Here is a 15,980-nt window from a genome sequence, read left to right as displayed (position 1 = left end):
CCCTGATGTCTCAAATTATTCTTTTTGGCCAGGGTGTAGCCACAGGGGGAAAGGAGAGACTGAGTCACAAAAATAACCTTTTAAGAAAGCGATATAAATAGGTTTTGTGGCAACCAAAGAACACTTTATAAATAGCTGTTTGTCAGGTGAGACAGAGCAAAGCATTCAGGACGATTTGCCCCTCAGAGAAGAACTGATCAATACAGAACATCTTGTGGTCTTCAGATAGATGAAAGGGAGAAGGCAAAAAAGGATGATGAAATGTGTCTCACAGCAAGCCAAAGCCAAAGCCAAGCCAAGCCAGGCCTTCAGAGATACAAGATTAAGTCTAAAAACAAAAATGGTAAGATGTGACAATGTCTGGACTCAGAAAACAATACCCCCGAATGAAGGCCTCAGTAGCAAGTTTTTCTCTGACCTTCTCCTGCCCTCCTGTCTCAGTCTCCTTCTTCCCCAAAGCTAGCCACAGAAACTAGAATCCCTCTTCCCCAAGGTGGGTCATAGAAACCAGAACCCCTTTTTCCTGAAAGCCAGCCATAAAACCTAAAAATATTACTCTAACTTTTCTAAAACCTAAAGATATTATTACTCCACCTTTCTGTGTAAAAACTGGTTATAAAAACTTATCTGATTTACCTGGTTTGACTGTCATAAGACCCCCTATTCCAGAGAGGATCCTGTCCCACACCCAGAAGGAAGGAATGTGTGCTCAGAGAGGCCAAGAATACAAACAAGCCTTGTTGGGTTTCCCCTACTCAAGTCCATTAGCAGATCATACCCTTTTTGTCCAATCATATTTCTACATGGCTGTCCATACTTCATTGAAGCTAAGCATAAAAAATGGACAATTTCCCCTGTATTTTTGGGTCTTCATTCTGAAGGTTCCCATGTACACATTAATAAAATTTGTACGCCCTTTCTCTTTATCTGCCTTTTGTGAGCTGAGTTTTTGGTGAACCTTTAGAGGGTGAAGGAGTTTTCCCTTGGCTCCTACAACTATTGAAAGTATAGGAGAATGAGAAGTCTGAAGTTCTGTAAGAGGGTTATAAATGCTTTAAAAAAACACACACACACATACAACATAAAAGGAACATTTTCTGGAGAAAAGGCGTAGATATGGTAGTGTGTGCTGCAATGACTCTAGATTAAAATCTCAAGTGGCCCTGCAACTACTCCCCACCAGTTCATGCTAAAAATTCACATTCTTTTGCAACCAAAATGCCAGAGAAAAAACATGTTGAAACAATCAAATGTCCGGTACTCTTTGCTGACATGAAAATGCAAACAGAAAAAATCCCACTCGTTTTGGCAATTTTAAATGCTAATTTTTATTTACTGCTAACTGTGCAAAAGACACCAATTCAATACAGTGCAGTAAAACACTTACATACATCCAGTATTAAACAATAGCGTATGGGATAAATCTAAAGCAGAGAACCATGTGCCTTCAAAACTGATATCACAGAATGCAACTGGCTTCAGATAATTCTCAAGAAACCTGAAGAGCTCTTTAATTTAATATTAAGTGAGTTATCCAGAAGCAAAGGCTCTTGGTTTTACTTTCTAGAAAAAAGTGGAAGTAATTCCAATTCTGCATGGTTTAATATGATGTGTGATTTTTGAACCAATGAAATACTTTATATTCATTTTATCAATTGGTACCATCAGCTAATATAAAGCTGACAAATGGCTGACAGGAAAACAGCTGAATACAATGAAGTATGCTCAATATGGGGCTAGTTGTACATCCATCTCAATTTCCTTAGTCACAGCCCAAAATAATACCCCTTAATTTTAAAGTACTATTTTAAATCAAAAGATAAAATAATTTTAAAGACAAATACAATAGTAAACACTAATCACCTAAATCATTTAACCACTAACATAAAATACTTTTTAAAAACAAAAACAGCAAGAAAATGGCAGTGCAAGAATACTTCATACTGCTGGATCTTACATACCCTGAGGTACATAATGAGAAGCTGGGGCAGATGGAGCAATATAGCCAATTGGCCCAGGATTTATAGCACCATGAATTTGAGAAGAACCACCATATGCTGTACCAACTGGATGCCAGGGGGGAACACAGGAATAATCTGGCACAACCGGAAGGCAGGAGTCAAAACCTGGCAAAGGTGGCTGCCCATAGGGATCTGACATTACTGGATAATAGACTGCTCCATGAGGGACAGATGAAGAATCAGCATTCGGAAAAGTATCTGAAAGAAAGGATGTATACAGTCTACTTCATATACAAAAATTTACCAAAACAGAACCCCATGCAACATAAATGGATGTTCTTATGTGTGAAAATAAAATTTATTAACTATAAGAAAGATCACAGCAATTGCAGCAGGAGCACTTTAAATATAAATAATGAGTAGAGATAATATGAAAATTTCCAAATTAAAAAACTGTGAACTATATGTGTCAAATCTATTCAATGTACAGACAGCTATCTTTCTGGGATGATTTAGGTATCAGCAAGCTAAATACATAAATATTCTCTAGAGTCCTTCTAGTTAATTAAATTCTTGTAAGAGGTGGTCACAATTGAGTTATCCAATAGTTTTACAGTATACATCATCCGAATAACCATTTAGCAATGAAAAACTCAGGTGTCTAGACATTCTGGTCTATACCCGAAAGTACAGTTCTGAAGAACACCCTAAAAGTGTCATCTCCTGAATGTCATTAAGATCACATTTTAATTTCATAGCACTTTTGCCATGAGTCAGTTCCACTAGAAATAAATGCTGTTTTAATCTTGCTATAATGAGTATACACATTAGACAAAAAAAAAAATTCATTACTTGGGCTTAGATTAACTCTGTGAAATTAAGACTGCCACTGCCTCATAGTTAACTACAATTAAAAATAGCTCTATAAAAGGTATATTGCACAAAATTCAAAAAAAAAAAGATTGACACTGTAATATGCTTTAAAAATGGAAAGGAAGAGAGAAATTAGTATTCCTAATATGCACCAGGTAATAGTATACTTATACATAAGGTCCCAATTAGTTCTTACAACAACCCTGGCAAGTCAGGTACGAACTCCTGACCTCAGGTGATCCACCTGCCGCAGCCTCCCAAAGTGCTGGGATTATAGGCGTGAACCACCGCACCCGGCTCAGTGAAGTATTTTAATACCTAGCCTTTCAGATAATTGTAGATATTCTTTGATGCTACACCCAAACTACATAAGTGGTAGTTCCTCAAAGGTCACTAGCAATGTGGATTTTTCATGCTCTGTTACATTAAAATCCACTGTTTTATCTTGCACTTGGAAAGATCTGTTACAAAAATCACACCTTGGTCATATCATGCATTGGTAATTGGGAAACTCTTCCTTCACTGAGTTATGCAGATCTTCCAAATGTTGACACATTTCCTCATACAATTTAAGAAACTACATTCAGCTCTACTTATCTTATTACAGGAGTTTTAATTGGTGGGAAGGTGTCAAGCTCATGGTGGAAGATACATGTTTTCCAAAATTCTAATTTTTATTTGAAAGCTAAAATTCTATCTTTGGCAACAAATATTACTAGTTATTTATCCTAAAGTGACAGACTCACTTTGTTCATTTAAGAAAATGCCGGCCAGATCAACTAAGTGTGAATAATGATAGTTTATCCTTCTTTCAAGTCAGCAAGTACAACTCATAACTTAATAGCACAAGTCTTTTTCCTTAAGTTAATCATTATGCTTCACTTAGTATGCAGAAGTGTTTTATAAGTAGTTCCATTTTTGTCACAAAGAAAAATACAACTATTCAAGGATAAAAATTTAGTAAAAATGTCTTTGATTAAACAAAAAAAATAAGATTGGCATTTTTGTACCATGGGTGTGTGGCAGTGAGAAAAACACTGATTACTAGCAGAGTCTGGGGTCAGTACCAACTAGTGCTTAGGTGTCAGCAGTTTTACCCACCACTGGTTTCTATGTCCTCAATGAAAATGCAAGCCAGTGAAAGGGGCAAATAAAATCTTAGTATTATTGTGAACACTTCTGACCTCATGAATCCCTTGAAAGAGTCTTAGGGACCACAAGAGGTCCACATATCATGCTTTGAGAATCACTGGTGTAGTACATGGACCTGATGAAATATATGAAAGCTATTATTGAATTACACACAATAAAATCCAACTGTCTTTCTTGCTGGCAATCTCATTACATACTCACCATTTGCTGATGCTTCTGCCTGTATGCCATCTTCTCTCCTCACCTCACTGTAGCATTGAGGAACGGTTTGATCTACCAGAGGTGGCTCAGTATAGACTGGATAATTCTCTACATGAAGCTGCTGCTGCATCTGTGGCACATAGACCATGGAGTGCCAGTAGCTGTGGTAATAGCACTTGAGCAAGAAAGGGCAACAAAAAAACAAGAAACTTCACTCTTCTCTATTCTTAATGTAATACAGTTCTCCACAGACCAAAAAAAAAAAAAAGTAAGAATTGGGCCATGATTTTCAGGTGAGGTAGCAATGACTTTTTTGACCTAAAAACTTGACAGTCTGTTCTTTATTAGAACTTTAGGATCTTTTGCAGCATTTGTATCTCATATTTAAACCTAAGAATTCTTTTAGGAAATAATCTAAAAGACCTGTATACAAAGGTGTCTTTTATAGTATTTTTAAAAGCAAAAAACATTGCACATAGTATTTAACAACAGGGAACTGGATAAATTATATACCCGTAATGAAATACTATACAGGCAACGAAAATCATGCTGTCAAATATTTAAAGAAAAAATGCTTGTATTGTTAAAAGATTTAAAAATTATACAGCATAATCCATAGTTTGTAAAATACAAAATTGTAAGAAAATATATAAAAGTATACAGTGATCATAGAGGTGATTTTAGTTTTCTTTATACCACAGTATTTTCAAAATGTACTACAATGGACACTATGATTTCTAATAAGAAAAATATTGAAATATCTATTCAGCATCTCCCGGTATTCTATGATGTAAAAGGCAGGAGAATATTTTTAAATGCCTCAGTGAAATAGATTACAAAGTTTCCACATGTGACTATAATAAACTAACATAACAGAAGGGGCAAGTGGTTTATCAATTCTTGAAACTAAATTTAGGAAAAATAGTCTCAAAGAACAAAAACCCACCCCATTACTCTTAAATTTATAGATGTGTACTATTTGGGAAGACAGTTTTCTTGGCACTGACATGTCTAAAGCTTCAGGGAAATCAGTGTCAGGGAATATGAACTAATCTGAGCATTATCCAGGAGAGCACAGAGTTTATCATCATCTGACAGATCTTAAGATGCATTATTCCTTTCAGTAAATATGCCATCTTGTTACATTTTAAGTCAAGTGTATTTCAGAGGGAAAGTGATCCCTGAAAGACTAAAATAAAAGAGCTCTCACCTCAACTCGGAGACACCTTTCACTGATAAAGACATTTGTCAGTACCCACCTGCCTCTACAACTCAGGGGAGTGGTGAAAAAACAGTGTTGAGCAAGCATCTATGAACACATGAGTGCTTTAAAAATGCAGCTATTTTTATTTTTATATTTATTACACAAGTTTTGGGATACATGTGCAGAACATGCAGGTTTGTTACATGGGTATACATGTGCCATGGTGGTTTTCTACACCCATCAATCCGTCACCTACATTAGGTATTTGTCCTAATGCTCTCCCTCCCCTTGCCCCCAACCCCCCGACAGGCCCCAATGTGTGATGTTCACCTCCCTGTGCCCATATGTTCTCACTGTTCAACTCCCACTTATGAGTGAGAACATGCGGTGTTTGGTTTTCTGTCCTTGTGATAGTTTGCTGAGAATGGTTGCCAGCTTCATCCATGTCCCTACAAAGGACATGAACTCATTCTTTTTTATGGCTGCATAGTATTCCATGGTGTGTATGTGCCACATTTTCCTTATGCAGTCTATCATTGATGGGTATGTGAGTTGGTTCCAAGTCTTTGGCACTGTGAATAGTGCTGCAGTAAACATACATGTGCATGTGTCTTTATAAAATGATTTATAATCCTTTGGGTATATACCCAGTAATGGGATTGCTAAATCAAATTGTATTCCTCATTCTAGATCCTTGAGGAATTACCACACTGTCTTCCACAATGGTTGAACTAATTTACACTCCAACCAACAGTGTAAAAGTGTTCCTATTTCTCCACATCCTCTCCAGCATCTGTTGTTTCCTGACTTTTTAATGACTGCCATTCTAACTGGCATGAGATGGTATCTCATTGTGGTTTTGATTTGCATTTCTCTAATGACCAGTGATGAGTTCTTCCTGTTTGCTGGCCACATAAATGTCTTCTTTTGAAAAGTGTCTGTTCATATTCTTTGCCTACTTTTTGATGGGGTTGTTTATTTCTTGTAAATTTGTTTAAGTTCCTTGTAGATTCTGGATATTAGCCCTTTGTCAGATGGATAGATTGCAAGACTTTTCTCCCATTCTGTAGGTTGCCTGTTCACACTGACAGTTTCTTTTTCTGTGCAGAAGCTCTTTAGTTTAATTAGATCCCACTTGTCAATTTTAGTTTTGCTTTTGTTGCCATTGCTTTTGGTGTTTTAGTCATGAAGTTTTTGCCCACACCTATGTCCTGAATGGTATTGCCTAGGTTTTCTTCTAGGGTTTTTATGGTTTTAGGTCTTACATTTAAGTCTTTAATCCATCTTGAGTTAATTTTTGTATAAGATGTAAGGAATGGGTCCAGTTTCAGTTTTCTGCATATGGTTAGCCAGTTTTCCCAGCTCCGTTTATTAAATAGGGAATCCTTTCCCCATTCCTTGTTTTTGTCAGGTTTGCCAAAGATCAGATGGTTGTAGATGTGTGGTGTTATTTCTGAGTCCTCTGTTCTGTTCTATTGGTCTATATACCTGTTTTGGTACCAGTACCATGCTGTTTTGGTTACTGTAGCCTTGTAAAATAGTTTGAAGTCAGCTAGCACGATGCCTCCAGCTTTGTTCTTTTTGCTTGGGATTGTCTTGGCTATATGGACTCTTTTTTGGTTCCATATGAAATTTAAAGTAGTTTTTTCTAATTCTGTGAAGGAAGTCAATGGTAGCTTGATGGAAATAACATTGAATCTATAAATTACTTTGGGCAGTATGGCCATTTTCATGATATTGATTTTTCCTATCCATAAGCATGAAACGTTTTTCCCTTTGTGTCCTCTCTTATATCACTGAGCAGTGATTTGTAGTTCTCCTTGAAGAGGTCCTTCACATCCCTTGTAAGTTGGATTCCTAGGTATTTTATTCTCTTTGTAGCAATTGTGAATGGGAATTCACTCATGATTTGGCTATTATTGATGTATAGACATGCTTGTGATTTTTGCACACTGATTTTGTGTTGCACACAACTTCAACTTTGCTGAAGCTGCTTATCAGCTTAAGGAGATTTTGGGCTGAGACAATGGGGTTTTTAAAATATACAGTTATGCCATCTGCAAACAAAGACAAAGTGACGTCCTGTCTTCCTATTCGCATACCCTTTCTTTCTTTCTTTTTCTTACCTGACTGCCCTGGCCAGAACTTCCTATACTGTGCTGAATAGGAGTGGTGAGAGAGGACATCCTTGTCTTGTAGCGGTTTTCAAAGGGAATGCTTCCAGCTTTTGCCCATTAAGTATGATATTGGCTGTGGGTTTGTCATAAATAGCGCTTATTAATTTGAGATACATTCCATCAATACCTAGTTTATAGAGAGTTTTTAGCATGAAGGGGTGTTGAATTTTATAGAAAGCCTTTTCTGCATCTATTGAGATAATCATGTGGTTTTTGTCATTGGTTCTGTTTATGTGATGGATTACATTTATTGATTTGCATATGTTGAACCACCCTTGCATCCCAGGGATGAAGCCGACTTGATTGTGGTGGATAAGCTTTTTAATGTGCTGCTGGATTCGGTTTGCCAGTATTTTATTGAGGATTTTCACATCGATGTTCATCAGGGATATTGGCCTGAAATTTTCTTTTTTTGTTGTGTCTCTGCCAGGTTTTGGTATCAGGATGATGTTGGCTTCATAAAATGAGTTAGAAAGGAGTCCCTCTCTTTCTATTGATTGGAATCGTTCCAAAGGAATGGTACCAGCTCCTCTTTGTACCTCTGGTAGAATTTGGCTGTGAATCCATCTGGTCCTGGACTTTTTTTGGTTGGTAGGCTATTAATTACTGCCTCAATTTCAGAACTTGTTATTGGTCTACTCAGGAATTCGACTTCTTCCTGGTTTAGTCTTGGGAGGGTGTGTGTGTCCAGGAATTTATCCATTTCTTCTAGATTTTCTAGTTTATTTGCATAGAGGTGTTTATAGTATTCTCTGATGACAATTTGTATTTCTGTGGTATCATTTTTTATTGTGTCTATTTGATTCTTCTCTCTTTTCTTCTTTATTCACCTGGCTAATGGTCTATCTATTTTGTTAATCTTTTCAAAACAAACCAGCTCCTGGATTCAGATTTTTTGAAGGGTTTTTTGTGTCTCTATCAGCTCTGCTCTGATCTTATTTCTTGTCTTTTGCTAGCTTTTGAATTTGTTTGCTTTTGCTTCTCTAGTTCTTTTAATTGTGATGTTAGGGTGTTGATTTTAGATATTTCCCAGTTTCTCATGTGGGTATTTAGTGCTATAAATTTCCCTCTAAATGCTGCTTTAGCTGTGTCTCAAAGTGTCTTTGTTCTCATTGGTTTCAAAGAACAAAATACAGTGCCTTAAATTTCTTCGAATTTGTCTAATTTTCACATAAAATGGAAAGATAGTCATAAAAATATTTTAGGATAATTCATTTATTTTGAGACAGAACACCACAGTGAAAAGTTAGCATGTAATGTTAAATATGATGGCTCATCTAATATATGCTGATTGTGCTGCTTACAGCCCAGTACCCCTCTCTTCAGTTTAACTACTATTTTATAAGAGAAACTAAAGCACTGGGAGGCTAAAGCAGACAACTGAACTATGTCATCTTCAGAGATCTCTTAGACAGAAATAAAATGTTTAGTCCCCTTAGTGCTTTTGGCTTTTGAAGTTCAAGAGTCTAATTATCAAAACGGTCTATACTTTGAAAATAGGGCTTATCAAAGAAATTTTAACATGGCACTTACCTGCAATCCTAGATTGAAATAGTACTGCAAAACTTTTGTATCTAAAATTAAAAATCAAAAAAATTAGTGACTTGACTGACATAAGCAATTAGAATTATCTTTTAAAAGCTTTTCTGGCTGGGCACGGTGGCTCATGCCTGTAATCCCAGCACTTTGGGAGGCCTAGATGGGCAGATAACTTGAGGTCAGGAGTTCAAGACCATCCTGGCCAACATGGTGAAACCCTGTCTCTACTAAAACTACAAAAATTAGCCGGACGTGGTGGCAGGTGCCTGTAATCCCAGCTACTCAGGAGGCTGAGGCAGGAGAATCACTTGAATCTGGGAGGTGGAGGTTGCACTGAGCCGAGATCATGCCACTGCACTCCAGCCTGGGTGACAGAGCGAGACTCCATCTCAAAAAAGAAAAAAAAAAAGCTTTTCTGTTTGAGCATTATTAAGATATCAATGTAATCTTGCCACATTAATACCACTCTCAATTTTACCTTATAGTAAATGACTACTTACCTACCAATATAGGTAAAATTATTTTCTCATCTAAGGTTTAGTTACCAAATAAAATTTTTATTTCTAATCTTAATTGTAGGCAGATGTTACAGGAATGTCACTTTGGTAATATTTACGAAGAATCCAATAAAGGCATTTTCTTGTTTGTTTCAAGATGGAATTTTTACTTTAATACACTTCTAGAACATAAACAATCATTTTGGTCCTCAGTTACTAGCACTTATATACAGTACAGACTAATACTCTACTGACAGAGATTAGTGATGCCTGCTGAGACAATTAGAACAATATGAAACAATTCATCCTGTTTTTAATTACCATGACTGACATACCACCACCAGAACTCCAAAGAGAAGGGCAATGAGCAAGGTAATTTCTCTTGACATTATGAAACTAAACTATTTCATAAATGAACAAAAACTGTTCTTAGCATTCCAATTGGACCTGTAAATGTATTTTTATTGTTTGACCTGAGATCCACACATATTTTTATTTATAAAGTAATAAAACCTGAGTTCCACTAACAGATGAACTTTTAGAAAACCCCTCTTTAAGTTGGAGACTCCCTACACATACAAATACATTTATTGCCATTTTTTAAAAAAATCAGCTTGTATTTTGACTATTATATAGGAGCACAGCATAAAGCCTAATGCTCAAGCTACATAATATTTTTAAAAAATAGTAGGAAATAAATTCATGAGTGGCATGGGATTCTACTTGATACATATATGTATCAAATAACTTGTATACACAAACGCACGTAGCAGTATTAATAGCCAGAAAGTAAAAGCAACCCAAATGTTCCTCAACTAATAGATAAAATATGATACATACATACTTTGGAGACATCATGGCTTTGGTTCCAGAAAAAAATAAAGCCAATATTGCAAGGAAGTGAGTCACACCAATTTTTTGGTTTCCCAGTAAATATGCTTATGTACTGGGTGTTATGCTTATGGCCGGGGGTGGTGGCCCAGGCCTGTAATGCCAGCACTTTGGGAGGCCAAGGTGGATGGATCATGAGGTCAGGAGATTGAGACCATTCTGGCCAACATGGTGAAACCCCGTCTCTACTAAAAATACAAAAATTAGCCAGGTGTGGTGGCACGTGCCTGTAATCCCAGCTACCCGGGAGGCTGAGGCAGGAGAATCACTTGAACCTGGGAGGTGGAGGTTTCTGTGAGCTGAGATCGCGCCACTGCACTTCAGCCTGGCAACAGAGCAAGACTCCGTTGCAAAAAAAAAAAAAAAAGTTATGCTTACACACTATACTGTAGTCTTTTAAGAGTATAATAGTGTTAGGTCTAAGAAAACAAGGTACAAACCTTAATTTTAAAATATGTTATTGCTGGCCGGGCACAGTGGCTCACGCCTGTAATCCCAGCACTCTGGGAGGCCAAGGCAGGCGAACCACTTGAGGTCAGGAGTTCGAGACCAGCCTGGCCAACATGGAGAGACTCCATCTCTACTAAAAATACAAAAAATTAGCTGGGCATGGTGGCGGGTGCCTGTAATGCCAGCTACTTGGGAGGCTGAGGCAGGAGAATTGCTTGAGCTCGGGAGGCAGAGGTTGTAGTGAGCCAAGATTGCACCACTGCACTCCAGCCTGGGTGACAGAGACTCTCCATCTCAAAATAAATAAATAAATAAACAATACAATACAATACAATACAATACAATACTGCTAAAAAAAAATGCTGACAGAAATGAAGGGAGAAAAGGGAGAACATGTTGTTGGAAAAATGGTGCCAATAGATTTGCTTGACACAGGGTTCTCACAAATCTTCAATTTGTAAAAAAAAATAAAAATCACAATATCTGTAAAACACAATAAAGCAAAGTGCAACAAAACAGAGTATGCCAATACATCCATACAATGCAATTTTTTTGGCCATAAAAAAGAATAAAGTACTGATACATGCAACAACATGAACCCTGAAAATACTATGCTTAGAGAAAAAAAGTTAGTTGCAAAAGCCCACATATTGTATGATTCTATTTACATGAAATGTCCAGAATAGGCAAATCCATGGCCAAACTAGAGGAGCGATTGCTAAGGCCAGGGAGAATGGGGAGCACCTACTAACGAATACATGATATATTCTCGGGGTTAGTAGAACTTAGATGGAAGAGTGAATGGGGAAAGAATTTGAGTTGAAGCATCACGCCAGCAAAGGCTTAGAGTTCACACAGGAGTAGAAAGAGATAAGGTTGGAATAGAGACTAGATTGTGGAAAGTCATAAATGCCATACTTAGTCTGTTGAACTTTAATCTACAGAAACCAAAGAATCACTGAAGAGTTCTGAGCTAGGAACAGACACAAAGTGGAATAGTACCAGAGCAGTGAGACCAATGGAGAAGCTACTCTAACTGTTCAGGGACAAGGTGATAAAGGCATGACCTAGGAAAGAGGCAGTGGATATTTTTTAAAAACACTCTGTGAAACACAGATTTTTAATAAATCAGCCAAGGGTAACATGCAAAAATCAATTTTATTTTTATGTACAGGACAAAATTGGAAAACACAAGTTTTAAAATTCTGTTTACTACAGCTCCAAAAACCCAAATACATAGGAACACATTTAACAGAAGATGTAGAAGACTTCTACACCAAAAAAAAAAAAAAAGTTGAGAAACCAAACGCAACCTAAATAAATTGACGGGTATACTATGATACCATGTTCATGAATTCAAAGAGACCATACTGTTAAGAATTGGCATTCTCCCCAAATTGAGCCATAGATTATAAACACAATCCCTAATTTCCAGACTTTTTTTTTTTTTTTTGGTAAAATTTGACAGTGTAAGAGACATGCAAATGACCGTACCTTACTTCAAACCTTACTAAAAAGACAGTATAGTACTGATGTAAGGATTAAAAAATTAATCAATGCAACAAAAGAGGGCACAGAAATAGACCTGCACTTAAAACAGTCATTTGATTTTTGACTAAAACAACAAAGTGATCCAACGAGGAAAGGAAAATCTTTTTCACAAATGGTACTGCTGGAATACTGGAGATCCATAAAGAAAAAAAAATCACCTCCACCATCCACAAAAAATGAATTTGAGATGAATAGTGGACTTAAACATAAAACTAAATGAATTAAGCTTTTAAAGGAAAACACAGGAAACAATCATAACGACTTTGGAGTAAGACAAATAAGGCCAAGGTTTTTTGTTGTTTTTTCTGTTTTTTTAAATTAAGTCAGAGTTTCGCTCTGTCACCCAGGCTGGAGTGCAGTGTGGCATGATCTCAGCTCAGTACAACCTCCACCTCCTGGGATCAAGTGATTCTCCGGCCTCAGCCTCCCGAGTAACTAGCATTACAGGTGCGCACCACCTCTCCCAGCTAATTTTTGTATTTTTAGTAGAGACAGGGTTTCACCATGTTGGCCAGGCTGGACTCGAACTCCTGACCTCAATTGATCTGCCTGCCTTGGCCTCCGAAAGTGTTAGGATTACAGGTGCCAGCCACCATGCCCGGCCAGTTGCTTGGATTACAGAAAGCAATACACACCAAAAAATGATCAATTAGATTTCATCAGAATTAAAATCCTCTACCCATCAAAAGGCACCATGAAGAAAATAGATAAGCCACAGAATAGGAGCAGATATTCACGAAACATACCTGACAAAAGACTAGCATAGAGAATATGTAGAGAACGTCTGCAACTCAATAACAAGCACCCAATAAAAAAGAAAGTAGTCAAAATATGTGAACACTTTACAAAAAATATGCAAATGGCCAATAAGCACATGAAAAAAGTACTCAAACAACTGGACATCCACATGCAAAAATATGAATCTACACACACTTTACATACTTCACAAAAAAATCACTCAAAATGGATCACAGACCTAAAAGTAAAATGCAAAACATAAAACTCCTAGACGATAACATAGGAGAAAATCTAGATGACCCCGAGACTGGCGATTACTTTTTAGATACAATACCATAGGCATGATCCATAAAAGAAATAATTTATATGTTAGAGTTCTTTAAAATTAAAAACATCTGCTCTGCGAAAGACACTTAATGAAAAGACAAGCCACAGACTTGGAAAAAATATTTGCAAAAGACATACCTGATATAATGGACTGCTACCCAAAATATACAAAGAACTCTTAGAACTCAATAAGTAAACTACCTGAATTAAAAATGGGCCAAACACCTTAACAGATGTTTCACCAAAGATATATAGATGGCAAATAAGCACATGAAAAGATGCTCTACGTCGGATTTCATAAGAGAAATGCAAATTAAAACAATGAGATATCATTACACACCTATTAGAATGGCCAAAATCCAGAACACTGACAATACCAAATACTGGCATGGATGTGGAACTACAGGAACACTCATTCATTGCTGGTGGGAATGCAAAATGGTATAGCCACTCTGGAAGACAGTTTGACAGTTTCTTACCAAATAAAACATATTCTTACTCAACAGAGCAATTGTAATCCTTGGTATTTACCCAAAGGAGTTAAAAATATATTTCCACAGGGCGCGGTGGCTGACACCTGTAGTCCCAGCACTTCGGGAGGCCAAGGTGGGTGGATCATGAGGTCAGGAGTTCGAGACCAGCCTGGCCAACATGGTGAAACCCCATCTCTACTAAAAATACAAAAATTAGCTAGGTGTGGTGGTGGGTGCCTATATTCCCAGCTGCTCAGGAGGCTTAGGCAGGAGAATTGCTTGAGCCCGGGAGGCAGAGGTTGCAATGAGCTGAGATCATGCCACTGCATTCCAGCCTGGGTGACAGAGCAAGACTCCATCTCTTTCTATATATTTCCACAAAAAAACTTGCATGTGGATGTTTAGGGCAACTGTAACCAAAAGTGGAAGCAACCAAGATGTTATTCAGTAGGTGAATGGATCTATAAACTGTGGTACATTCAGATAATGATTTGGTGAGGAAACTTAAATATATATTGCTAACAGCCACTCTGAAAAGGCTATATATTGCATGACTGCAACTATATGCCATTCTGGAAAAGTCAAAACTATGGAGACAGTAAAAAATCAGTGATTGCCAGGAGTTGGGGGATGAATAATAATAGGCAGAGCACAGATTTCTGGGGTAGAAATGCTCCATTATAGCATCCATGTGATGCTATAATTAAGGATACATGTCATCATTCATTTTTCCAAACTCATGAAAGTGCAAGAGCAAGAATGAACACTAATATAAACTATGGCCTCTGGATGATAATGATGTGCCAAGGTAGGTTCATCATTGTATCAAATATTCCACACTCTGGTATGGTGGGGGACACTGATAATATGGAAGGCTACGGACATGTGGGGGCCAGTGGAAAATGGGAAATCCCTATGCCTTCCTCTCAATTTGGCAAGGAACAGAAAACCGCTCTATAAAATAGATTTTTTTACAACATGATCAGTCACCAGAATGGATAAAGTTAAGAAGTGTGGTGACAATAAACGTTGGTGAGGAAGAGAAACTACTGGAATTCTCATACGCTGCTGGTGGAAGTGTAAAATGGTACAACTTTGAAAAAATGTTTGGCAGTTACTTATAAAAGTAAACACATATCTCTCTGTGACCCAGCAATTCCACTGCTAGGTATTTGCCCAAGGGAAATAAAAACATCTGTTTACAAAGACTTCTACAAGAATGTTCATAGCAGCTTTTTTTGTAACAGCCCCAAACTGGAAACAGTCCAGCTATCTATCACCAACAGGAGAATGGACAAACTGTGGAACAGTCAATGAAATGCTACTCGGCAATGAAAACAAATGGACTACTGACACATGCAACAACAGACAAATCTCAAAATTATGCCAAGTTTAAGAAGCTTTCCATAAAGATTATATACTATATGATTACATTTCTATAAAATTCTAAAACAGGTAAAACTAATCTATGGTAGAAAAAGGTCCAAACAGTGGTTGCCTCTAGGGAGAGCATGGGAAAAACTGGGAAGGAGCATGAGGGAAATTTGTGGGACAATGTTAATACTTTATACCTTGATAGGGATTTGGGTTACACAAGTGCATGCATGCATATGTTAAAACTAAGCTAATGTGCATTTAAGTTTTGTACATTTCATTATATGTAAACTGCACATCAAAAGGAAAAAACTACTTAATGATATGTATCCTGAAGTGTACAAATGTCTACAATTTACTTAATGTATCAAAAAGAAGATGGATTAACAGAGATGGATGGAGGGGAAGATGGATAGATATGTGATAAAGTATAAATGTTAATGATAGAATCTAAGTGATAGATATGACTTCATTTTAAAATTCAACTTGGATGAATGTTTGAATATTGTCATAGTAAAATACTGGAAAAATACAAAATCAGCATTATGTGGTGACTAAGTACATCTCGGGTA

General features: G+C 37.0%; 1 protein-coding gene across 8 annotated transcripts in view; it reads right to left on the bottom strand.

The window, feature by feature from the left end:
* Positions 1–1,303: 1,303 nt before the first annotated feature.
* The window catches only part of ALG13 (ALG13 UDP-N-acetylglucosaminyltransferase subunit), an 84,994-nt gene continuing 70,317 nt past the window's right edge, over positions 1,304–15,980 (bottom strand). For all 8 annotated transcript variants that reach the window (XM_019019586.4, XM_019019588.3, XM_063703058.1 and 5 more), the window contains 3 exons: positions 9,102–9,142; positions 4,188–4,362; positions 1,304–2,219 (listed from right to left, as the gene is read on the bottom strand). In XM_019019586.4, coding sequence (XP_018875131.2) covers positions 1,954–2,219; positions 4,188–4,362; positions 9,102–9,142 — 482 coding nt within the window. In that variant the 3' untranslated portion in view covers positions 1,304–1,953. The remainder of the gene's footprint in view (positions 2,220–4,187; positions 4,363–9,101; positions 9,143–15,980) is intronic.

The sequence above is a fragment of the Gorilla gorilla genome, chromosome X (assembly GCF_029281585.2).
Source record: "Gorilla gorilla gorilla isolate KB3781 chromosome X, NHGRI_mGorGor1-v2.1_pri, whole genome shotgun sequence".
Taxonomy (NCBI): Eukaryota; Metazoa; Chordata; class Mammalia; order Primates; family Hominidae; genus Gorilla; species Gorilla gorilla.
This window is presented reverse-complemented; position numbering and strand designations above follow the sequence as displayed.